This window comes from Dendropsophus ebraccatus, chromosome 6 (assembly GCF_027789765.1).
Source record: "Dendropsophus ebraccatus isolate aDenEbr1 chromosome 6, aDenEbr1.pat, whole genome shotgun sequence".
NCBI classification, from domain to species: domain Eukaryota; kingdom Metazoa; phylum Chordata; class Amphibia; order Anura; family Hylidae; genus Dendropsophus; species Dendropsophus ebraccatus.
Window position 1 is genome coordinate 13,143,983 of NC_091459.1, and position 25,721 is coordinate 13,169,703.

Sequence of the window (25,721 nt, forward strand, 5' to 3'; positions counted from 1 at the left end):
AACACATGTTACCAAAATGTATACACATACTTTATTGAATACAAAATAAAAAAATAAATTAATACAATGTGGGGAAAGAAACAACACAGACCCCTTGGAGGTAGGGAAGACAAAAAATGAAGGTCACAGATAAATAATTATATCAACCCTATTTACTAACAGGCACTAGGCACTTACACATTTTTGTAATAAACAGTAATACAATACAATCTATAGTTGTTGGTAGTAAAGTGCAACAGTCACACTGATCTCCCAAGATTGTATACAGTAAATGAATAATGCAGGCTAGATACTAGTCGGTCCCAGCACTGGTTACCAGGGACTTCCTTTTTTCTTTCCACCTCGCTTATGCTACATATGTTCTGCGTACCTCGCTTTTTTAAGGGCCCTATATGAGATCACTGGCATAATTTTGTCACATATACTTTTCCGTATTTCTGTATGGCTCTACTAGGCATTACTCCTTCCTAGCCAGAATCCTGCTCCACACTAATGAGGGGCAACACCACAAAATAGCTGTCTGTGGATGGAAAACTGGGCTTGGTTTTTCCCTTGTCATTACATTGACTTATAAGGACACTTAATATGATGGTTTAGGGCTTTTATTACAGGAGAAACCCCTCGGTTGGGCCCTTCCCAGAGGGATATCTTGCTAGTCCTGAGTTTTGAGACTCTTAGATGAGGCTCCATGGGCTCTTTTTTGCATGTTTGTATTTCCAAGGGAGCAATGCACCTAGGATTTCACTGTATTGAGCACTTTCACTGGCAGCTGTACACTTCCAATTTCTGCCTGATCTTCTGCTGCCGCTCAGTACTTGTGACCTATCCTTCCTGCTCCTCCACCGTGCTCAATGTTTGTCCATAGTGGCCTCCTCTCTTCTCATGGCCTCAACTCTATACTTCCAACACTGCTGCAGTTCCTCCACTGTCCTCTAGGGCTCCTGCTTTGTTAAATTTAAAAGACCATCTTACTTGAGCATTGTTGGATCTTTTTGTTTCTAAGTAAAGGAGTTGTTCCTGTGTCTGCTATTCTGTGTATCTTAATCCATGCCTGTTCTTCGGATTACACTTGCCTACCTTTATATATGCGTCTCGTATCTGACCTGGACTTTCTGACCTGAACTTACTGACCTGATCCTCCACCTAGTTGACTAAGTCTCAGCCTCATTCCTGGTATTGTTTTGTTGTATTGTTTGATTCTCCCATTGGTTACCTGGCTTGTTGACTTACATCCTGCCTGTTTCTCAGTTTCTTCACACCGGAACCATCTGGTTGTAAGGACCACCTGCTATCCATACCGGGAACAAGGTTATAGATGTATTCTCTAGCAGGAGAAGTCCACTTCCTGCATCCTAGAGCAGCATAAAGGGTGAGACCTTAGACTCCTCTCCCTGGTGTGACCCAAATTTAAACTTTTTTTTTTTGTTTTTTTTTTGTAGTACATCGGGGCTATATCTGCTGCCTGTTACACATTGTATACCCTCCCCCTTAAGAGATGTCATTCTAATAAGACACTCAAGTTATTTACTTGCCAATGTGATCTACCTGACCAATGTAGACTGGCTGTTCTCTAAATTTCCCTTTTTTTCCCCAATACTTCACATCCCATGATTTTTTTCAAAGCCCTTGTTTGCTTCAGTTTAGATGAGTCAAGGCAGGGAGATGATAAATGAGTGGCACTCACCATATATTAAGTTGCGGTTCTTCTATATCGCCGTGCTTCAGATGAGTAAAACATAGCAAAGAAGGGAGAGCAACGCATCGTACAACAAGCCGCAACAGAGAGGTGTGAAACGGGGTATCGCTGCTTGTTGTATGATGCAGTGCTCTCTCTTTCACTATTATTTATGTCTCTAAGGCACGGATACGCAATCAGATAGTCATGAACACCATTCATTGTAAAGACTTAGTCAGCTAGTTACTATGTCCAGGTCATTTTCCAAGTATATATAAGATTTTACTTGGATTGAAAAGTGTGATTTAAGTCCAAGAAAAGACTCGTACCTGCTAGAGGCAAGTGGAGATCCTCTATATCATCATTTAACTCTTTATATTATTTGCTCTCTTCTAAACTATGACCAGCATAGTAAGCAGAACAGTGTAGGCCGTTGAAATTATGTCACTGCCTTGAGCCTTGTAGGAGGAAGGCCTACAAGAGTATATGGTTGGACAGGTATTTGATGGTTTCTTGTTCCACCAACATATTCAACTACATGTGTAACCGATCCCCTTCCCAGCTCACAGTAAGTGTCCCCATCACCTTCCATTTCTCCCATGCTTGCTTTGCCTCTAGATCCACTTAAAACTTTTAATATATTAATATATAATACTGCTGCAGAGGATGCTAACTGCTAGAGTATAATGAAGAATACTTTCAGGGTGTTGCTGTTTGGAAATCATATTTTTTTAGAATATTCCTTAATAACAATATCTTAAAGGGGGACTTTAGTGAAACATTTTAGTTTTTTAAATCAAGTGTCAGAAAGTGATTTGTAATTAACTTCTATTAAAAAATCTCCAGTGTTCCACTATGTCCTGAAGGAAGTGGTGTATTCTTTACAGTTTTAAGGGCGTGTTCTTACGCAGTAAAACACTGTCTGTTCTGGAACGGCTGGTGTCAGAGAAGATCATCCTGGCCAGTACTGCAGTACCGGCTGGATGATCTTCACTGCCACTAAATTCGGATGCGGGCACATCAGTGTGCGCCCGTATCCAAATTTACTAATGCACAGAATGGAGCTATTCAACAAATAGCGGCAGCAGAAAACAGACATGTCAGTTTTTTGCGGCGCCGCTAGGGATCCCGGCCAGAGTGTATACTATGTGTATAAACTCCGCCCGGGATTCTCTCAGCCTGTAGCACAATGTAAGTTTCCTAGTAATCAAGGCCGTTGTTGCTGATTTTTGTGAACATAGCCTCACACAAAACTCTCTGCTGCCTTTTTTTTTTTTTTTTTACAAAAAAGGATGGAAAAATGTATGAAAAAAAAAAAAGCATCCAATGGAAGTCAATGGAAAATTGAATCAAAACAATTACATCTTTTTATCTATCCGTTTTTCCATCTGCTTTTTCTGCAAAAATAGATGAAAAAAATGGACTTAAACGTAGTTTGAACCCAGTAAAGGTTTTGAAAAAAAAAAAAAAAAAAACCTTGATAAAACAATTAAATTATAGCTCAAAATTAGTCTTTTAGTCTTAGAAGGATTAAAATAATTACTTGTTAGTTGTATACTTGATGAACAAATGTTATGTTCTTTTTAACAGAAATTAAAACAGTAATTTTTATAAAAAAAAAACAAAAACAAAACAGACTGTATGAAACAATTATATGTTTGCATTTCATGACGTTCTGTAATTTTACAAACTATTTTTGCCTGACATCCTTCAATCTTGTGATTAAGATCTGTTGATTGCAGTGTCTGTTATACTCTTTTATTCTTGAACTATGGAATCAATTATGACTTTAAAGTATTGTGAGATGTGACTCATGAGCTATCAGCTATTAGCAGGCACATTTACCTTGAAAAACATTGTTATGCAGTGAACAGTATTGTATCTATTAACCTCCCTCACCCTGTGTTCTATAATTCATGTGGATTTACAGAAAAGAAGCTGCTAACTTTTTCATTACACATCTATAATTAAAAAATGATCGAATGGTCAAGAGTTTGATTTCCGCTATTGCTTTTACTTTGAATAAAGTTTTTAGAAATAGATGATAGTATGGTTACTGTTAATGGAAGCAGACAAAAACTTAATGTACCTAGAAAACACTCCAAAGTATTGAATATGTGAAACTTAGAATGACATCTAAGATTAGTGGTTTTAAGTGACTCTGTACCCACAATCTGCCCCCCCAAACCCCTTGTACCTTTGGATAGCTGCTTTTAATCCAAGATCCTGGGGTCCGTTCGGCAGGTGATGCAGTTATTGTCCTAAAAAAACAACTTTTAAACTTGCAGCCCTGTGTCAAACAGACGTGTCCTAGAGTGTCTGTGCATTAGGCTGGCACAACCTCTCTGTCCCTCCTCCCCGCCCTCTTCTTCATTAGGAATGCCCCATGCAGGTATTCTCCTATACATCAGCTGTGTGAACACTGCACATGGGCTGAATTGTTATTGCACCGTGCAGTGTTCATTGCAGAGGAATAGGAAAAATCCTGCCAGTGGAATTCCTAATGATGAAGAGGGTGGGGAGAAGAGATGGAGGTCTGATGCAAGGTTGGGGCACAGATACTCTAGGTAACGGCAGTTTGACACAGGGCTGCAAGTTTAAAAGTTGTTTTTTTAGGACAATAACTACATCACCTGCTTGAACGGACCCCAGGACAGATCTTGGATAAAAAGCAGCTATCCAAAGGTACAAGTGGTTTGAGGGGGACAGATTGGGGGTACAGAGTCGCTTTAAAGGTGATAGGTCTTTGTCCGCGATATCAACCTGAATAAAATTCATGAGAGCAATACGCAATTGTTGACTTCATAATTAACTTGCTTAGGACACAGACAATTTTCATTTATTTTTTTAACTTTCCATCAACATCTGCCATGTTTTGAGACTTACAATTGAGGCTCCGCAGACTCTTTTGCATATTTATCCAGAATCCTACTCCACAATTATTAAGGGCAACACCTCGGGGAAGTATACCTGATTTTGGTATTTCCATTGTCGTGTCCCTGGACTCATACTTGATTTGGATTGAATGTAAGGAATGTCCCCACCATGCCTTTTTTTGGCCATTTGGGGCCAAATAACGGCTGTTATTTCATAATGACGGCCGGTATTGTACAAATGATGTCCATAATTTGTATAATACTGGCTGTTCTTATAAAATAACAACTGTAATTTGCCTTTAAATGAGGGCCGTTCAAGAAAAAAAGATGTCACTTTGATGGTGTGTGAACATAACCTGTTCATGTATTAGTAAACTATGAGACAACACTGCCAAGAATTTCCATAAACTAATTTTATGTTAACATATACATTGAAATACAATAGTGAAGATGAATAAACGGCACTCACCGAAGACGTGGATTACAGCTTTATTTCAGTGAAGTTAGTGAGTCTGCAATATCCCCCTCCCTGCTATTCTTCATTAAAAAAAACTGCAATCCACATCTCCGGTGAGTGACGTTCATTCATCTTTACTACTGTATCCTGGATTCCTTGCCTTTCGTTCTGAGCACCACTGGCAATAATTGTCACTATTGTATCCTGTAGACTGAGACTAAATATAGGGATGGTGACAGTCATCTGTATCTCTGTGTATCCATATCCATTGGGATGCTGGGTTACTAAAACTGAAACAGCAATGTGTTTAAATATTATTTTGCATGCATTTTATATAAAGATATAGCAAACTTTGTATTTATAAAGCTAGATATCCTGTTCGGTAGGTGATTAGTCCCCATTTTAGTATAAAGATTATTATGAGCAACTTAAATGAGTGCTGATTGTGACATAAATTAGAAATCAAAACAAGTAAGCTGAAGTTTAAACCGCAAAACACTCATTTATTTCACGCTGATAATACTGCCTCAAAGAACATAGCGTACAATATCAGGAACTTTTGCAATGAAACTCCTAAAGCATGGGTTTCAGCTACAGTATTACTACTACTTACACATTTTTATCTATTATATGTTTTAAATGCTAATATTTTATGAGGTTTTGGTGAAGCAGTAATTTAAGGGTATAAACCCACACACCGTATATGCAGCGTATTTGCTGCTGCGATACGCAGCAAACTCGCAGCAAACTCGCAGCAGATTAGATCTAAATAACTGAACACAGCATCAAATCTGTACCAACAAATCCTCTGCGTTTTTGTTGCATATCTGCTGCGTATACGGTGTGTGGGTTTATACCCTAATACAAGGAGTGAGACAGATTTAATCCATTTGTAAGACTATGGGGGTCCCAAACATTTTCCCTTACTGATGAAGGAGATATATTTACCTTCCTGCAGTCAGATCCTCGATCTTTTCAGGCAGACTCTATGCAAAGATCACAGATAACACTGATCAATGCTATGTAATGGCATTGCATTGGACAGTTTATGCTGTTAATAGTCCCCTAGGGGAACTTGCAGGCTATGTTCACATGACATTTTTTTCTTTCTATTCTTAAAATGAGGTCCACCATTTTGAGTTCCAAAAGACGTCAGTCATTTCGCGTTTTGGGCATCCGTCATTATAATGATGGTTCTTGGTATATTATTCTACTTCAGGCCCTTTTGGGTGGAGTTCGAATCAGTGCGATTATAAAGATACCCAACTTGTGTAGTATTGCAGGCTTTTTTGGTTACTGTTTATTTTTGTTTTTTTTTTACTTGCGCTCTTATTTAGGAAAAAAAGTAACCTTATACTGGGGAGTTTGTGAAATCATAGTATAGAGAAAGAGCTGTACATTTTGCCTCTATTAAGATAATTCAAAAACATGGTATTGCAATGTCACGCCTCATTTATAAATAGATCTTCTCATGTTACCACTGTAAAGGACACATACACTGTACAGTATTTCATCAGTTAACCCAGGACCCAGTTTTTCAAGACTCAGCTCCATTCACCTCCTCCTGGGAACCATTGTCATGTCATATACCTTATACATTGCTAAAGGCCATCTATACCTTTGTATTATGCTTATATATTTTGTGTATTTTCTCTTTTTTCTCTATATTTATTACACTGGTCATCTTATTGTCATCCTATAGCACTTACACTTTTGTTTGCCGCTTGTTAGCTTTGCTGCATATGAATCTGTAATCTGATTTGGTATCATTTGTGACAATGATCGATCTGGGCTCCCTGGTCATATTATTATTATTATTATTATTATTATTATTATATATTTTTTTTTCTAGGAGGTCATATACATTGAACCTTTTAAGGCTATGTGTAGTTTTTTGTCTTATATGTTTTTTAAATTTTTTTATTTTTTTTTTAATTTAAAATTAAAATTTTAAATTTAGTTTTTTGGTTGTGTTTAATAAAGTATTGTTATAATTTTTCTACATAATCTTTGTCATGCAGTCCATTTTCTATTTCCTTTTTCCTCTTCTTTTAGTACTAGTAATTCATCAGCTAACCTGAAAAAAATAAGAATAATAATAAAAAAAATAAATAAACAAAAATAATAATAGTAATAAAAATTTATATATATATATATATATATATATATATATATATATATGTGTATATATATATGTATATACATATATATATATTTTTATTTATTTATTTTTTTGCAGAACATTAAATAAAATAATAAAATCAACATAATCACAAAGTTGGCATATTGTACATTTTGCGTCTGAATGTTACTGGTAATAGATGTATTTCTCATAGCCATTATTTTAGGAGGAAAGATGAAAAAGAGAACACATTCCCATGCATGACCCTGGAGAGGTGCCCTGTGTTAACGCTGTACAGTTCCATGTAAGCAAGTAACACTAGGTTTCCCAGGGATATATTAATAATTAATAGTGTTGTCTCATTGCAAACTGATACATAACAGGATAAATCTGGGACTACTCTGGGGTACAGCAACTGATTTATTTCCATCACACAAAATGTCGTTTGGGGGATTTATTGCTTTGTTTAAGCAAGGTGAACAAGATAATGGATTACGTATGATATGTCTGACCTTAGCTTGGTGTGAACGAGGGAACCTGGGAGTATTCCTGTGTTAGCAGTACCACTATACCTGAAGCCTGTTTGTAGCAGTGCATCTCATTGTATACTGTTGACAAACCTTTTGCCATTTCACGTTTTTCTTGTTACAAAAGCGATTACAAAGGGCGGGAAAGGTTTAGAAGGAGGGAAAAACTGATGGCACAAATCTACACATGTTCATAATAGGTATTCCCAAAAATAAATCCGTACAAAATCAAATGTTATTAATAGGTTAAAATATGTATGGAAACAACAGTATAAAAATAGGTGAATCAAACAGTATACTGCAGAAGACAGGGTGGGAATCGATAGGGCAAAGAAAGGCCTTCTGCTGCAGACCATAATCATGCCAAACACTGATCCATATTCCGTATCTGGGCTGATATGCCGGTCTTGGATGTGAATAGGAATAAACCTGGAGACCTTCAGGCAGCAACAAGAAGAAAACTTTCCAGCATGAATTCCAAAAAAGGTTGCTTCCATAATGGGTGGGGAAAAAAAAAAGTTCACGCTAGTCGCGTTTCAGCCATAAGGCCTTGATCACTGTGAATATACATTTCCCCATGAACAGCATGCTACTTAGGAGCTATGTGACTATTAAATATAGGTGCCAGGGGCATAACTAGAAATCTCTGGCCTCATAGCAAACTTTTGATTGCCCTCCCGCCCCCCGACTGACCACTAAGCATCGAGTGTAGTCATAAATGCAAGTGCTTGTCAGGAGTCTTTGCAGTTAAAGGGACATTTGCAGAACCTGGGAGGCTCAATCGGCCACCTGGTGCTACAAATAATGACAGCTCAGGGGGCCTGATGTATTGCAGGAGACGGCAATGGGGCCCCCTGATGCGGTGGGCCCTGTAGCAGCAGCTATGGCTGCTACACTGGTAGTTACGGCCCTGACAGGTGCTTTGATCAAAACCTTATTGCCGTTGATGTTTTTTATACCATCCATGTTGTGATTGTATCTGGATTAAAAAAAAAAAGTTCAGCCTTTTATGGACTTTGTGCCGGAAAATTTTCTTCTTGTTGCTGTGAATGGATAACTTTGTGTACCTAAATTCATAATACCCACAGTATGTACCTATAGTGATTAGCTATGCTGCTTTAAAATATAAAGACATAAGCACCTATATTTAATAGTCACATAGCTCCTAAGTAGCAGGCTGTAACTTTTTAACTTTTATTCACTTAACAACACACATTACAAAGTTATACAACTTTGTAATGTGTGTTATTTTAGTGAATGGTATTGCTACAAATGTGTGTTCGAATACTTTATGGCTATATAAATACTTCTTATGGTACTTCAAGGTGGTGTTAGGCTGCATTCACACGTCCCATAAAATTGTCGGTGGTTGCGAATTGTGTGAATAAGCCCTTAAGACTACCACTCAGATAGCCAACCTAATGTATCCATTGCCTCTTCTAGTCTACTGATTCGTATAGGGTGGCCAGCACAATATCAGGAATCACACCTCATGTGTGCAAGATGATCTCAGCGGTAGACGGAGCTATTGGGCATGTGTGTCTATCAGCACTCAATGTGTTACATGGATAATTTAGATAGAAATTACTGTTAGATTAATTTTTAAGTTAAATGTATTTTTAGGCATTTTGTGTATTTTTGTTTTTAATTTTCTGTCTTAAGTTATACTTTTAAAACTTTTCAAAATAATTTAAGATTAAAAATCACTACTCTTCCTATAGAAGTTGATTATGAATAAAATACAAGTCCATATTCTGTATAGAAAATTCTATTAAGGCCTATTGTTTCACTAATTTATTTACCTGAATTAAAATGCTCACATTACTTTATATATTCTATGGCTCAAACAAAATATATGAAAAATTTATATGATTGAGTTTTTAATTGGTATAAAGAAAGTAATTGATTGTTATGCTTTATTTTAGTGTTACCGAGTCATACTTGTGGGAATCCGGGAGAAATTAATAAAGGAGTTCTGCATGGGACAAGATTCAATATTGGAGACAAAATTCGATATAACTGTCTTGCTGGTTATATTCTGGAGGGTCATTCTACCTTGACATGCATTGTGAGTCCAGGAAATGGAGCTTCATGGGATTTTCCATCACCATTTTGCCGAGGTAAGAGTTATCAAGGGTATAAGCTTATTTATTTATTTTTTAACAAAGTACTGTATATATTCTTAACGTAATGTTTGCAACAGTTGTAGTTTTTCTTTCATATAGTGTATTGAGAATCTAAGCAACCAGAAGCAAGCAATCAGAAGTGTTCTTTAAATGTCATAAAACTCTTTAGTTCATATAGATACATTGTTAATTTTAGTGCAGTAATACAGTGGGGGACATTTATCAAAATGCGCCCACGGCATGTGCCATGGGAAAGGGCAAGATTCTCCCCTTTTGTGTGAAATACACCAGCTGTATTCCCCGCTCACCTGATGGCCAGGCAGGGGTGGCGCAGCAATGCAAGGAGAAGGTGTTGCCTCATTTTGCCTTGAAACAGGTCTAAACCAGGCAAAAATTTACATTCGGAGCAGGTGTAAATTTTTGCACAATTTCTGCACCAAGCACAGGTTCTGCTGGAATCACTAAAAGTCACAAATAAGGTAAGAAGTAAATATTGGTTAGGTGAAATAAGTGCACATAGGCTTCCTTTAGTAGGCAAATCTGTGCCGAGAGGTCCTCTTTAAGACTTCTTCACTTTTTTTTTTTTTTTCTTTTTTTATTAAAAAAAGTTAGGAATGGGAGGAAAATACTTAAAGGGAACCTGTCAGTAAGACAATGCTATCTAATCTATCACCATCATACTATAGAGCAGGAGGAGTTAAAAGGATTGATATATAACTTTATGGGAAAATATTCAATAAAACTTGTAACATGTTGATTGAAATCTCTGATTATTCTGGGGTAAGGAGTCCAGTGGGCGGTGTCACTCAATAGACTGTACTCTTGATTTCAATCAATACATTACAAGTCGTGAAACATGTGGCTGAACACTTTTCTTCCTGTTCTATGTGTGCATGACAAAGATGGTCCCTTTGACTTATAATGGCAGTTTGTTGCACAGACAGAATTGGCCTGGCTTGTTTCAGCATTTGAACATGGTATGAGAACATTTCGAAAGTTTTTTTTTTTTTTTACAACCCCAAAAGTAAGTTTAAAAAATAAAATAAAATAAAAGTTATGCGCTTTGCAAATATTAGCAAAAATAAATAAATAACTTTTAGACATAGTAAACAATCAAAACGCTTAAATAATCGTAGTGACGTGACAATGTAATTTAAAACAAATACAAAAAATAACTTTGCTCATCGTTATAGAAATGTACATAGATAAAATTTGAACTGTCCGCATTTTTTGCATGTAAAATAAAAGTTTAAAAGCAGATTGGATTTTGTGGACATCCCTGGAATGCTCATAAAGTTAACATAAAAACATCAAACTAAGTTTGCAGTTAGGTATATGAGTTCACAAACTCTATAGAAAATGTAAAGTTTATGCAGTGCACATTTTCTTTCTTAAAACAACAATAAAAATGGTCGTATGGAAGGCTGCTACAAGGATAGGTCTTAAGAAATCAAAAGAAGGTTGGATTTTGTGCATGGGGAGATAAAAGGAATGTCCATATAACACCATCAATGGAATATGGTATCCTGGAGAGTTACATCCATTTTAGCTTTATGGTGAGCTTAAAGATTAGCATATCAAGGAACAAAAATCAGCAACCGTCATTCTGGGCATCCCTTGAATATTGTATCTCGGTGTTTTTGAAGAAATAGTTTCTTATTCTGTTTGCAATGTGCTAGACAAAATATATATTTGGTTTTTGTGGTTATATAAAGCTTAAAATGTAAAAAAAACTCTGTGGAAATAGAAGTGAACCCACAAAAAATAAAAACTCTTCCCCTTTATGAGCCATGTTAAAACGATTTTAAATGGCCGTTATGTATAAATCAAAATATGTTAAGTTTAGGTTAAAGGATACTCTTTTGGGTATGGCTACTTTTAAAGGTCCATTCAATTTTGTTGAAAAGGTTGTGAAAAGACGGTCTAAAGAAAAATTTCTGTAACAAACTTGTCTTTGCCCGTGGCAGTGCTGCCCTCGTCTGACATATCAGCCCAACTTCCCCGGGCTGTGAGGGTAGTGGGCATAAGGAAACGCCGGTCTATTTATCTGCATGCTATGCAGCATGTGAATGCTGTTAGGAGACTTAAGTGTCGGGTCAGTCAGATCTGGTCCCATTCTTTTAGATCTCCTTAATCTTAATTAAAGACTAAGCAGCTCTCTATAAAACTTCAGCTGCTTATGGGCATTGCCTGTGATTTGGTTTCTTTAGCCTTACTAGCATTTATCCACCTGCTGATACCTGTTGTTCTACTGACCTCTGCATGTACCTTGGATGTCCCTTTGTCTCTGTGATTTGGTTTTTGACGTCTTTCTTCCGGAATTTCTAAACTTGGCTTGATATCTGACTTTTGTCTTTGTTTTGTGATTGTGTTCCTGACAAGTTCTTTTGGCTTGACCTGGCTAGTCTGACTTTGTTAGTTCTGTACTTTTCCCTATCCCTCACATTATCTTAGGAAGGGACTGTCGCCAAGTTGGGAGCCACTGGAGGGTTTAGTTCCAAGGCTACACTCTTAATAACATCCGCCAATAAATTTCCAAAGCATTAATTTGACACCCACTGCCAACAATGGCTATTACTCTACGCATTCTAACGGCCATTGTTTTCATAGACGTCAATGGAAATAATTAAAGACTGAAAACGACTGAAAACTGAAAAAAAAGTTATTTTACTTTTAAAAACGTTTACAAAACATGGCCTAATATTAAACTAAACCCCTAAAAGATTACCTAATGGTACCATAGAAAAAGTCAGAATTTCTGGCAAATGGACTAACTAGATCGAATGTAGCAGAGACTATAAAACTATTTGGAAATATATGCAATGCATTGTATAGCTATGTTCACACAACGTCTAAAATAGAGAAAAGGCGGTCGATTTTGCTATTTAAAATGTCAGTTTTTGCCACGATTTAACTAACTGCAATGGTAATATATTAAAGGAGACCTGTCACCCCCCATGCCAGGGTGACAGGCTCCCGACCCCAGTTAGATCCCCTTATACAGTACGTACCTCATCCCGCCGAGTCCCGAGTCATTGCACTGAAAAAACGTTGTGTGAACATAGCCTATTACTAACAATTTTTAAATATTACTATATAAAACATAAGTAAAGCAGTTTATATTAAATTATGATCAAAGCATGAAAATAAATAAAAAACATTTTAAAAAAAATCTTGCATAGGCTAAGTTCACACAATGTTTAACAGCTGTTGGTACATTATTCTAGGTCAGGTGGACTAATTGGCCTTTGGGTGTGTCTTCAATTGAAAAGTCCATTGAATTTAATAGTAAAAATGGAGAAAGAACAGTTAATAAAGAAAAACTGTTTATACTGCTGGTCGTATTTATATCACAACAATGCAGATGAGTTAAGGAAGGGGAAGAAGCAGTGGATAACAAGAAGAGTTAGTAAAAATATAGTGTTTGAAGAAATGTTAGTAGTTAAGGGTCTAATATTGAATGGTAATTAGGAAATAAAGAAATAAAAGTGGGGTGCCACATATCCTTGAGAGGTCACATTGAGACTGTATTTTGTTTAGTGTATTAACATGAGAAAGGTACGAGATCCAATCTAAAAAAATACACTATGTGGCTTATTGCACTCCAGGTAGACACGAATCATCACTTCCAGCCTACACATGGTCAAGGTCAACTAGTTCAGAGTGTCAAGCCAGCAGGAAATATAACTTCATCATATATAGCATTTTATTGTCTGATTACATTCGAACATGTACTCTGACAAAAGCTTTAGTAACAGTAATCAAGGACAGTATTGCTGAAACATTCAGCCCTTTCTTTTTGTTCATAGATTACTAAGACGTCTTACGATTCTCTTTTCATTGTATTTTTTTTTATAACATTTTCTTTTACACCTCTGAGGAGATGTTATTATTTTATTTCTTATAGTTATTACTATCATTACCATTATGTGTTTTGATTTTCAATATACTCATTCTTTCCATTGAAGTGGCAAAAAATGTTAAAATACTTCCAAGGAACCTTTCTTTTGTGGAATTATAAAAATCCTATTTCACAAAGTCCCATATTTTTTTATACCCATAGCTGCCATGTTCTGCACATCTCCCCACTATATCTCAAAATTGCCTTGTTTTTTTGGATGTAGATTATATTTATATCTTCCAGTTCAAGGAGGTCCTGATTACCCACCAGAGTCCTAGAGAAGCCTTTTCATTGGTGGACCAAAAGTTTGGCACAATAAGGGCTCTGAACATTAGACAAAACATATCACCATTTGGAGCAGATTGTGGAACTAGTTACCTGCTCCTGGTGTCTATTCTATAGATTTATAACCTAATAGGCTTTATGAATTATATATCCTGTATATGAAGTAATAAAGTTTGTGATGCAATTAAAAGTGGACACATACAAACAGAATTATTTTCTGTGGTAGACCCAAGGAACTTCAACCTATAAATAACCTACAAAGCTTTGTCAGCAGGCAATCCTACCTATGAAGCCAATATGGTATGTCTCGTATACAGTCGGTAAAATCATATATTCTGCAATTATGTGCAATGCAAATGTAGAGATGAGCAAACTGAACTTGCCGAACTTAGATTCGTTATGAATTGTGCAAGATGTTAGGTAAGGTACTGTACCAAACTTTTTGCAAAGTTCGTTAGAACCTGGTTTAAGATGGGGGCCACATATTTTATTTTACAGTACAATAAAAGCCAGGATTCAAGGGATTATCCATAATCTATTGCAGCCGGCTAATCGGCTATCAGGCACCACCTGCAATGTCACACTTTCTACTTCACTCTATATATTGAAGCCAGGCAGTCAGCTCCTGTAAAGTGAATTGAACCCATACATTTACTATAGCTAGAGAAAGTAAGTAGAGGCAGGGAGAAAAAGGGTTAGAGAGGGTTATAGAAGGTTGATTAGGTATCAGGGACCGATAGAGAATAGTGTAAGAGTATTAAAGTAAGCTGTGCAGCTGTGAAATTGTTCCTCTCCTATACTTTATGAGTCAGAAAAAAGGAAAACACCTTAAGGAGGACCCTTAACGTGGTGACATGGAATACTCGGTTTGATCAAATAGTTTGCTAAAATCCTCATTTTTTAATATCTATAGAGCAAGTTTTTATCATGTGTACACTGGGAGGAGTATATGGGTTAAGCACTTGCACCTGGAGGCTGCTTTTGCACTTTTAGTTTTTTTGACTATGTGTCAGTACACGCTGTCCACTGCTCTCTCCAAAATGAATTTAACTCTGTGAAGCACCTGTTAAGTTACGTCAAGTGGTCTGTCCTAAAACCATTTCTGGTAGCAGAATAAGTGTCAATGTACGCCAGTAATCCACCAGCGTCCGCAGCTCTCCTTGGTGAAGTAATCCCTGTGAAGCACCTGTTAGGTTATGTCAGGTGGTCTGTCCGACAACCATGTCTGGTAGCAGAAAAGGTGTCATTGTACGCCGGTGATCCACCAGCGTCTGCAGCTCTCCTTGGGGAAGTTATCCCTGTAAAGCACCTATTAGGTTATGTCAGGTGGTCTGTCCTACAACCATGCTTGGTAGCAGAAAAGGTGTCATTGTACAACAGTCATTAGCCGACATCCACAGCTCTCCTGGGTGAAGTTAACTGTAAGGCACCTGAGAATTCTGGTTCTTCTACTGCTTCTACCATCAACTTGCTGTTCTAGGCCCAACTGTTTTTTTTTTTTACACTTTTTTCATTGTAATAGTGCTGCTTCCCGAAGGAATAGTACAAAATCTCTTTTTAATGCCTAGAACAAGCAGAAACGCTTCAAAGAAGTGACATACCACTTATGTTGCAGCTTAACTTTAAATTTAGCATTTTTTTGTAGCTTCTCTTATTAGAATCAATGGGAAATAAAAAACGACGTTTTTACCATTAAAATTTATTTTTATATGTTTTTCACAGCAAAACCCTGTAGTCTCACTATTGTAGCTGCAATCATTTACCTTTTTAGTGCAGTTTATTTAAGGTTTGGGTTTGGAAAAACCTGAACTTTGCGGAAAAGTTCAGCGAACCTACTGAACCAAACTGTTAAGTTCATCTCTATTCAAAGCTATAGAGGGGAAAAAAACAGACCAATACATAAAGCCAGATATAGAAAATTCCATTGGGGATAAGGGCAAATAAACTGTTAATCTTTTCAGGTTGTGCTCCCAGTCACAACACTGATGTAACCAATAATAGATGATTTCCCAATGGGCCCAGACGCAGCGACAAGAGAGATTGGCAGTAGCAAGTAGGGTTTAGTTAATTATACATCAGAATAGTGTTTAAGGAAGTGGTGAAGTTGAATATTTCAGCAGTAGAAGCCTTTTTATTGCAGACAATATATATATCCCAACCCCTCGCAGTTACTTTACTTTAGGGCAGCAGCGAAATCCACTGCGATCAATAGGAATACATACACTGCAAGTATGTAAGCGGCAGACCCCTTAATCCCCTCACAACAACCCCCCCGGGCCCAGTACATACATTAACTTTTAATGAGAACTTGCAGTGTGAATTCTGCTGTGATTCCGTTATGTGTGAAGCTACACTTAAAGCGCAACTTTAATTTCAGTAGCCAAAAAATGAAATTCCTCAAATAAAAAGCCCACGTGTTACCCTTTAAAAAGAGCCCTAAACTGCGTTGATAGCTTGTACGCTCGCTGAGATATCCCCAGTTGTTTGGCTCAGAAGAATAAATGAATTTTTCTTCTGGCTGAGAGAAAGAGGGCGTGGCCTATCCCCCATCTCCCTGGCTGCGTTCTTCCATTCACTGAGCAGCACCTTAGCAGATGTATCACACATAGCAGGATCAGATAGAGCCCAAGCATACAGTATCACAATGTAAGATTAGATACAGAGCCCCAGCAGATGGTATCACACACATTGGGATTAGATACAGTCATCTGCTCTCATTACACTGTAGGATAATGTCAGCCATGGAGGTGGGGGCACCTGCTGCAGACATCTGATAGTGAATGTTATATGTACTATGGAAGGACTACAGCTGTGTTGTACTGGGACTTGTAGTCCTCCCCTCAGTGACTCACCCACTCTCCCTCATGCAGTACATTGGCTGGGTCATGGCTGGGATGTCCCTCCTTGTTGAAGCACTGAGTACTTGTCCCTCCTTCCATCTCCTCCCCTGCGCTGCTCCTCACACACAACACCCTCAGCTCTGCTTAGTCACCTCTGTGAGGGGAGGGGGGAGAACATGCTGCTAGGAGGGGGGGAGGGGTTTTTGTTTATGTCTGTGTCAGGGCTGTTATCTGATCCTCCTGTCACAGTCTGTACACTCAGGACGGATCTCCAGGGAGGGGGCGTGTCCAGCAGGAATGCAGAAATAAGTCAGAGCCAGAGAGGGTTGTAAGGGGATAATCAGCCTTATGTATTTAAAAAAAAACTGTTCATTTTAGGTTATTAATGTATATTGCAAAAAGTCTTATCATGACCTAAGCTAACTTAAACTGAATGGTCAAAATATTTTATAGTTACGCTTTAAGCATTATTTTTAACCCCTTAATCACACCAATTTGACCTTGCAGAGATAGACTCTGTCCCTCATAGACATCTGATGGGTAAGGTCTATGGGGTTAGAAAGTTTAGTTTGTAACCGGATTTAAAAGAGATTGGTGGTCAATGATTCCAACACTGAATGATCCCTTGTTATAAGTGATTTACCCGGTAGCATAGCTGTCATGAAGGCAGACCAAGCAACTGCTATAGGACCCTTGAGCTAAGGGGGCCTGGCACATTTTTCTGATATGTGATGAGAATCAGCAATTTGGGCATTTTCTTTTATGCTCATGCCATTCATCATGTAATATCAATAACATTATATCTTGATAGTTCAAACAATTCTACACAAGGTAATACCCAATATGTTTGTTTATTTATCTATTTATTTTACAAAATTTAATTTGTACTTTATAAAAAAAAATAATTTCAATGTAAAAATATTTTTTTCCACACTTTTATGTCACCCTAGGAGACTATTAGAAGCAATCATTACAATTGATTACATTGACCATTGCTAAGCTTTTAATTAATCATATAGAGTAGGTGCTCTGTTAGTAGAATCTACCTGACAATCGAACAGGTAAAGTGAAAGTCTCCGGCTGCCATGGAAATTAATTGGCATCCAGCAGTGACACTTGAGGGGTGCCAACACATCTCAGTAAACCTCTTAAATGCTATGGTCCCTATTAACTAGTTGAATTACTGACATCAGCATAATTGCTGATATCCATCATTTACTGTGAGAACCAGATGCTGATAGCTGGTATTCTTTATATGTGAATCGGGCTTACTTTATAGACTAACTGCAGCCCTATGATGCATTGTAGATGTACAGAACGTGTTGTGAAGGCCAAAGTGGCTGTGGTTCACATGTACCTTAGAGGGTAATGTTATTAAGATTTACTAAGTGTTATCCAATGGAAAATTCCTTCACATCCACCTACCATACAAATGGGCATGCACGTGTCCTGGGGAAAGTAGACCTTCACAATAATTTTGTCCAAACGGGCCCAGTGTATTATTGTATATATACAAAAAAAAGTTGTGAGTGCCATTCAAAATTTCTATTGACTATCAATATCAAAACTTCCATAACCAACAACATCCTTTATAGATCACTGTATTTAACCAAGTGTATCTTAGACTGTCCCTAAGCAAGAGTGATTCATATTTACAAAAGATGTCACTAACAAAGACTTTCTAGCTACCTTTGTTGTACGTTTAATAAGGCATCCTGAATAATATATGCCTATGGTTCGTTTAGATCTGTCTAAAGCTTCATTTATTTAAATTGATAAGCCTTATATAATGTGACTGGCAATGACAATATGTCACTTGCTGGTGCTTTATGAAATGTCAAGCTTCTTAATTGCATCTATTCAACTTGTAGAGAAGAAATAGAAAAGGGCAGAAATGTAGAAGGCAAAAAAAAATCATATCTTTTTATGTTTGACTTTTTATTTTTAATCTGAGGCATGCTAAAAGATTTGCTTCTTTCAAGATAAAGAGACATGCTTAAAGGACTCGATAAGTGATTGGTAATTCAGGGTCTTTCATGGTCAAGATGGGTAATTCAGGGTCTTTTAAGGTCAGGATCAGTAATTCAGGGTCTGATATAAACCAAAGCTTGGACAATTACTGCAGAGGTCACTCTTTAAATTGCAATAATTATTTTTAGAAAAAGTCAATAGAGTGTAGACTTCAGTACATAATATATTGAAAAAATAATAATTTAAAAAATATATGTTATTGTTTACAAAATTTTAATTAGTAATTCAAAATGGCAGCAGTGTTTTTGTGTTTGAGTATACTCTATGGGCAGCTAAAATTTTTGCTGACTGTGGGTTGGAAACTAAAGGGCACATATAGACATAAGGGAAAACTGGAGATATGTGATATAAACTTTGTATTATGTGTTAATAAGTTATCTGGCCCCGCTCCCACACTTCCCCCTCCCCCTGGGAGATTCAATCGGCGATCATCTCCGGAGGGATGGTGAGTATAGAATTTGTGTGTGTGTCTTTTTTTTTTTGTCCTGCCGGAGTTGCCACAACACTTATATATAAAATAAAAAGTTAGCGTTAGGGTAACTGTTTTTTCATTATGGAACCAGATAAAAACCAAATGTACCTAGAAGACACTCCAAAAAATTGAATATGTGGGACTTAGAATAACATCTAAGACTAGTGGTTTAAAGTGACTCTGTACCCACAATCTGTCTCTCCCCCCCCCCAAACCACTTGTACCTTAAGATAGCTGCTTTTCTTCCAAGATCTGTCCTGGGCTCTTTTTGGCAGGTGGTGCAGTTATTGTCCTGAAAAACTACTTTTTAACTTGCAGCCCTGTGCCAAACTGCCATGGCCTAGAGTGTGTGTGCATCAGGCTGGCACAACCTCTCTGTCTCTCCTCCCCACCCTCCTCATCATTAGGAATTCCCCAGGCAGATTGTCTCCTATTCATCAGCTGTGTGAATACTGCACATGGGGTGGATTGTTAAGGGACCTGTGTAGTCTTCACTGCAGAGGAATAGGAAATATCCTGCCAGTGGCATTTCTAATGATGAAGAGGGTGGTGGGGAGGAGAGACGGAGGGGTGGTGCAAAGTTAGGGCACAAATACTCTAAGTAATGGCCGTTTGGCACAGGGCTGCAAGTTTAAAAGTTGTTTTTTTGGACAATAACTGCATTACCTGCCGAACGGACCCCAGGACAGATCTTGGATTAAAAGCAGCTATCCAAAGGTACAAGTGGTTTGGGGGGGGGGGGGGTCAGATTGTGGGTACAGAGTCATTTTAAATAATAGTGTATTCGAATTGATACATCTATATAAGTTTTCTTCAGCTTCTAACATACTATCTTTGATAAATCTCCCCCATAAGATGTACATTTCCTAAGTTATTATTTATGATATTTATTAGGTGCTATTCAAGTAGAATTGTTTTCAAAATATTTTTCTTTATCTAAAATATGTACAAAGAGAGCACTGCAAAAAAATAAAGTATGGATTCAGGTCCTCTTTCATAATGTACAAAAAAAAAAAGTTTAATGCAGCATGCCAAGAGTTAGGTGATTAAAAGAGGGATCACTTACCTATATTTGCAGAATTTCCGCTCAGTCCAAAGGGATCTTTTGGCTTTGTTCACACAATGTTATATTTCATTAAAGAACGGATGCTGATTGCAATGGAATTGGCGTCTGTTCTTTACTGCAGGGGCGGCATTGCATTGAAGTCAATGCAATGCCACCTACTGTGTTCACACATTGTTATTTTAATGCCTGGTCTTTAGAACGGGCGTTAAAATAATGTACATGCCTATTATTTCCAGGCACTGTCCACCTAACAGCGTCCAGAAATTATAACTGTTCAAACATTGTCAAGTCGAACGGCGGCCGCACTTTGCATTGAAGTGAATAGCTAATTGATTTGCGGGCACCCAAATATGCCCTCAAGTCAGTTGTAAAAAAGAACGTTCTTGCAGCTAATACAGAGGTATCGGCTATGTAACGGACGCTGGTAAACATTGTGTCAACATAGCCTTTCCGACATATAAGTGACTTGAGAATCCTCATTTCACTTTACTCTGGATCAGTGCCTCAAACTCAACTTTCTAAGTACTTGTCGAGTTTTATCTGTAAGATATACCATATTTTCCAGTGTATAAGATGACTGGGCGTATAAGACGACCCCCAACTTTTCCAGTTAAAATATTGAGTTTGGGATATACTCACTGTATAAGACTACCCCTATTCCAATACTCACCGAGTAAAAATTAATAAAAAAATATCAGACATTAGTGAGATCTGAGAGGCAGAGAAGGAGGTACAGTAATTCTAGTAGGATACAAGGGCATCCAGAGGGGTGATAGAGGTGTGTTTTTCTGGGCACAGCGCCACACTACCATATCTCTTTTAACATACCCTGGGTGCCAGCAGCTTGGGCTGCCCTTCATACAGTGGCCGCATACATCAGGGATGTGGCTGTTTTTTAGCTCCACCATATGCGGCGACCGCAGATTCTCCAATGTCGTTCCGAGATTTCTCTGCACCTGCCCAATAAGACGATACCTGGCATATAAGACAACCTGACTTTTGAGAGGATTTTCCTGGGTTAAAAAGTAGTCTTATACGCAGGAAAATACTGTTATGTTTTTACAATTTAAATTACTTTCGCTGTTTGACCTTTTAATATATATAATATAAAGAAAAAATATCGACTCAATAAATACTAATTTGCAGAACTGTGCATTATTGATTAAATAATCTCAGACCTTTACTGTCCATTTTGCTCTGTAAAGTATAAAAATGCGGCACATAAATGATCTGGAACACATGAGGACAATCAGTCATGGGGTTTGAACTGTACAGACAGCAAGCATACACATGAGTCAATTTACATGAAATTATGTATTGGAAAGCCAATGCATGAATAATTGACTGTATGCTCTGTTTAGGCAGTTAATTGTAAGTCAGATCACTGGTGTCATAATTAAGTATGAAAATAGCCAAAGAGCATTCAAGTGATTTCTAAAATGATGGGGAAAAAACAATAAATTACAGGTTTGGTCAATGTGAACTGTATTTAAACTGTGTAGTGCTTCATACATATATTGTGCAGCTTAATGCATAACATTTATAGACAGAAGCTCCGCTATAACATGCACATACATTTTTATTAAAATGTAAAGGAAAGAAAAAACCTTAAAATAGCATGGTATCTTTAACCCCTTCCGGTCAGTAATCTGTATATATACATTCCTACTGCATATACCCAGTGCAGTAGAAATGTATATATAGGTTCCAGCCACTGGCGGGGCTTCCTGATATAAGTGGGACCGCCTCAAAGAGAGCGATCCCACTCACATGAGTGTCCGGGGACGGAGGTAATGAGAGTCAACTGCGATCTTGTAGCTGACTCTCATTAACCCCTTAAACGCAATGATCTGCAGCAATCACGGCGTTTAAGGTGCTCAGTGACAGATCTAGCATCTGTCACTCAGTGATCGGGACCCCCACAGCCATGCTGCACTAAGCTCCTTACCTCTGTCCTATCGGATCAGCGATCTATGTGTAGAGCCTGCTCTCAGGCTGATAACACTGGCATAGCATAGATCAGTACATGCAATCTAATGATTGTATATTTTAAAGTAAATGAAAGTGTAAAAAAAAAGTAATAAAAAACTTTTTTAAATTATTTCAAAAAAAGCCTTATACCCCCCCCAATAAAAGTTTAAAAGACCCCCTTGCCTATTATAAATATAAAAATATAAATGAATAAATAAATAAATAAACATATTACATATCATAGCTTGCAGAATTGCCCGGTCTATTGAAATATAACATTATTGTTCCCGCACGGTGAACGGCGTAAACAGGGGAGAAAAAAAACGCACCAGGATTGCTGATTTTATTAATCACAAAAAAAGTTAACAAAAAAACAATTAAAATTTTTCTGTTACACCAATATGATATTAATAAAAACTAGAGATCATGGCGCAAAAAATGACACCCCAACCAGCCCTATAGGTGGAAAAATAAAAGCGCTATGGCTCTTAGAGTGCGAGGAGGAACATTGCATTAATTTGACGCAGACTTTTTAGAATTCTTTTTGTGTTTTTTCGTTTTTGCAACAACATGCGTTAACAAATTTGCCTTCTGTAATAGTCCTTTACTGTAGCTACTATTTTTGGCTGTTTTATCTAAACTATCTAAACTAGTTTGACCAAAAATTTGTGAGGCTCGCAAAACAAATTTCCAGCTGCTTCCCTCATCTCTACTTGCACTATGTTTATTTATTTATTTATTTTTGTATTATGCCTTATGCCTTGCAATAGTTTATGTATTCACATAGATTATTGCCTGGACAATACAGTATTTCTAGGAAAACATAAGAAGCTGCTATTAATTCCATCAGTACTGCCGAATCTGTTGGCACTATTCATAATATTATTATTATTATTATTATTATTATTATTATTATTATTATTATTAGCTTAGACACTTACTGTACAATGCCTTGGCTGACTGAGGGATTACAAACATGTTTCCTGTTTCCATCCAGAAGGCGGTTGTCTCGTAATATCAATGGCCTCAAATATTATGAACATTATTTGCGACTGTCAATGTTACGAGATGGCCGACTACCCCCGCTATTATCCTGTAGTAAGAACATAGCCAATAGATAGAATTGATCACAGTGGGTATTGGAAGCCCTCTGCAATCCTGGCTTTTATCTGTCTAAAATAGCTTTGAATCCCAGTTGGCCTCCTGCAGGTAATAAAATAGGTATGGCTGCAATATTTGCCCAATCACTTTGATGTTTATGAAGCACCAAGTGTTATTGTTTCCTGGTGCTTTTAAGTTTTCTATTGTGCTATCATGCATCATTTCCCATAAACATAGTCTTCGAATAATTAGCCCCCTGAAATAGCATTAGTAAAAGAAATATTGAGTCTTGAGCTTAATTGAATTTTAGGCCATTAGTTGTCCTGTGCCGTCTTCATGTGTATTTACAACCCAGACAAGATAAATCCATACATCGCCTTTAAATGATAGCAATTACCAAGCTTCGAGGTATTGTACATAAATATATATTTTTTTTAACCAGGCATCATGCTACATACAATTACCAGCACATCGTCTATATATCTATAGGACATTCTTTTTCGGCAGTCCATAGATTCTATTTTCTCCATTGATGTTGTTTTAGTTTCTCAATTTGCTTCCAGGTAAAATTTGTATTAGTTCTTTTGATCTCCTCACGAAAATGGTAATTTGCTCAGTTTAAATACCCCATTGCTTTATAGAAGCATGTGTGACCTTAGGAGCCAATTGAACTATACACATATTACCATTCTATTAATCTCCTTAATTTATACATGTTCAGGGACTTCAGATCATTTTAATTCTCTGCTTCACAGTCCACTGAAGTGGTCTTCAGAGCAGCTGCTAATGATTCACGCTCGCCATACTGATACGTCTGCGTTCATTTTCCTTACACCTCTGATGGTTTTTTTTGTGTTTTTTTTTTTCCCCCATTTAATGCAGTTGACTGCACATAGTTATAGTCTTCTATAATTCTACATTAAGGAAAATGCACTATTGTTTTATTACAGAAGGATAAATGTATGGACTAAATGTTTACTGCTGCAACCACAACAACAAAAAAATAACGCAATTGATAATACTATATTCCTGTTTTGAAGGATTTAATAACATACACAGAGCTTCTAAAGTTTATTACCTTTCACTATAGACATAAGATTTATATTCACCATTATATTGTGGGGTAAGGCACCAATAACAGTAAGCTAGTATATTTTTCATGATATTTAATATTACCTGTCCTATTTTTGAAAGATGTTTAAAGGGGTAGTTCACACAGGGAAAAATAATAATAAAAATAATAATATGTATGTATATATATATATGTATATATATATATATATATATATATATATATATATATATATATATATAAAATCAATTTTTTTGTAAGTGCCTGCTCTCCAGACTGGAAAAAAATGGAAATAATACACCACTTCCTCCATGATTTTATTTTGCACTTTTGTTCCTCATTGTGCTTAAAAGGCCATAGTGCTTACATTTTTTTTAAACTACAGATCCATATGAGCCTTTATTTTTATTTATTTTTTGTGACCCCAATTATACTCTGCAATGACACACTTTATTTTTCTATAAAATATGCAGTAAATATGCAGTAAAATGGGAATTATTGAATCGGAAAAAAAAGTGCAGTGAAATTGAAAAAAATACCCATCATCCATCAATAAGGGGTTAAAGGGAGCCAGTCACATCCCTGGTGTGGTGTGAATTGGCCCCAGCATCTTATAGCTGTTTGTGCACAGCTCTCCCATGCTGTACCTGGTAGTCTCTGTTAGGGGGGCAATTTCAAAATATATCTATTTACTTGCGGCTCCTGCCACCTGGTAACTGAGTATTCTGGTGGAGCAACACCGACATGTTGTCACGCTGACTCAGCCCTCTACCAAGCTACTCATACTTGATTGGAAGCCTGAGCGTTGGCCTTTGCATTAAGTTCCCAGCACTCAGGCTGTCAATGGCTAGAAGGGCAGAGGCAGCGTGACTATATGGTGCCGCGGCTCTGCCCCAATGGCTAGTTAATGGGTGCAGGGAACGGTGATTAAAGAAAAATAATTTAAAATTCTGCCTTATCAGAAACTGTTAGGCACAGCCTGGAGAGCTAGCTATAAGGTACTTGAGCCTGTTCACACTTTAAAAGGGATGTGACCCATTTCCTTCAAGGAAACTAAGAGGTGTTAAGTAATAATCAATATAAGAGAGGTCAATTGGCAATAAAAAGGATAAAGAAAGCTTAAAGAAATGATAATACTCCTATAAAATAATAGAAAAAACAATATGTATTTTTTATGTTAACTAAGCATTATTTTTTCC

At 37.1% G+C, this 25,721-nt stretch overlaps 1 protein-coding gene across 1 annotated transcript in view; it reads left to right on the forward strand.

Annotated features, from left to right (window-relative positions):
* CSMD1 (CUB and Sushi multiple domains 1) overlaps nucleotides 1-25,721 on the forward strand; it is a 946,348-nt gene that overhangs the window by 350,793 nt on the left and 569,834 nt on the right. The window contains exon 4 of the mRNA XM_069973446.1: nucleotides 9,583-9,777. Coding sequence (XP_069829547.1) covers nucleotides 9,583-9,777 — 195 coding nt within the window. The remainder of the gene's footprint in view (nucleotides 1-9,582; nucleotides 9,778-25,721) is intronic.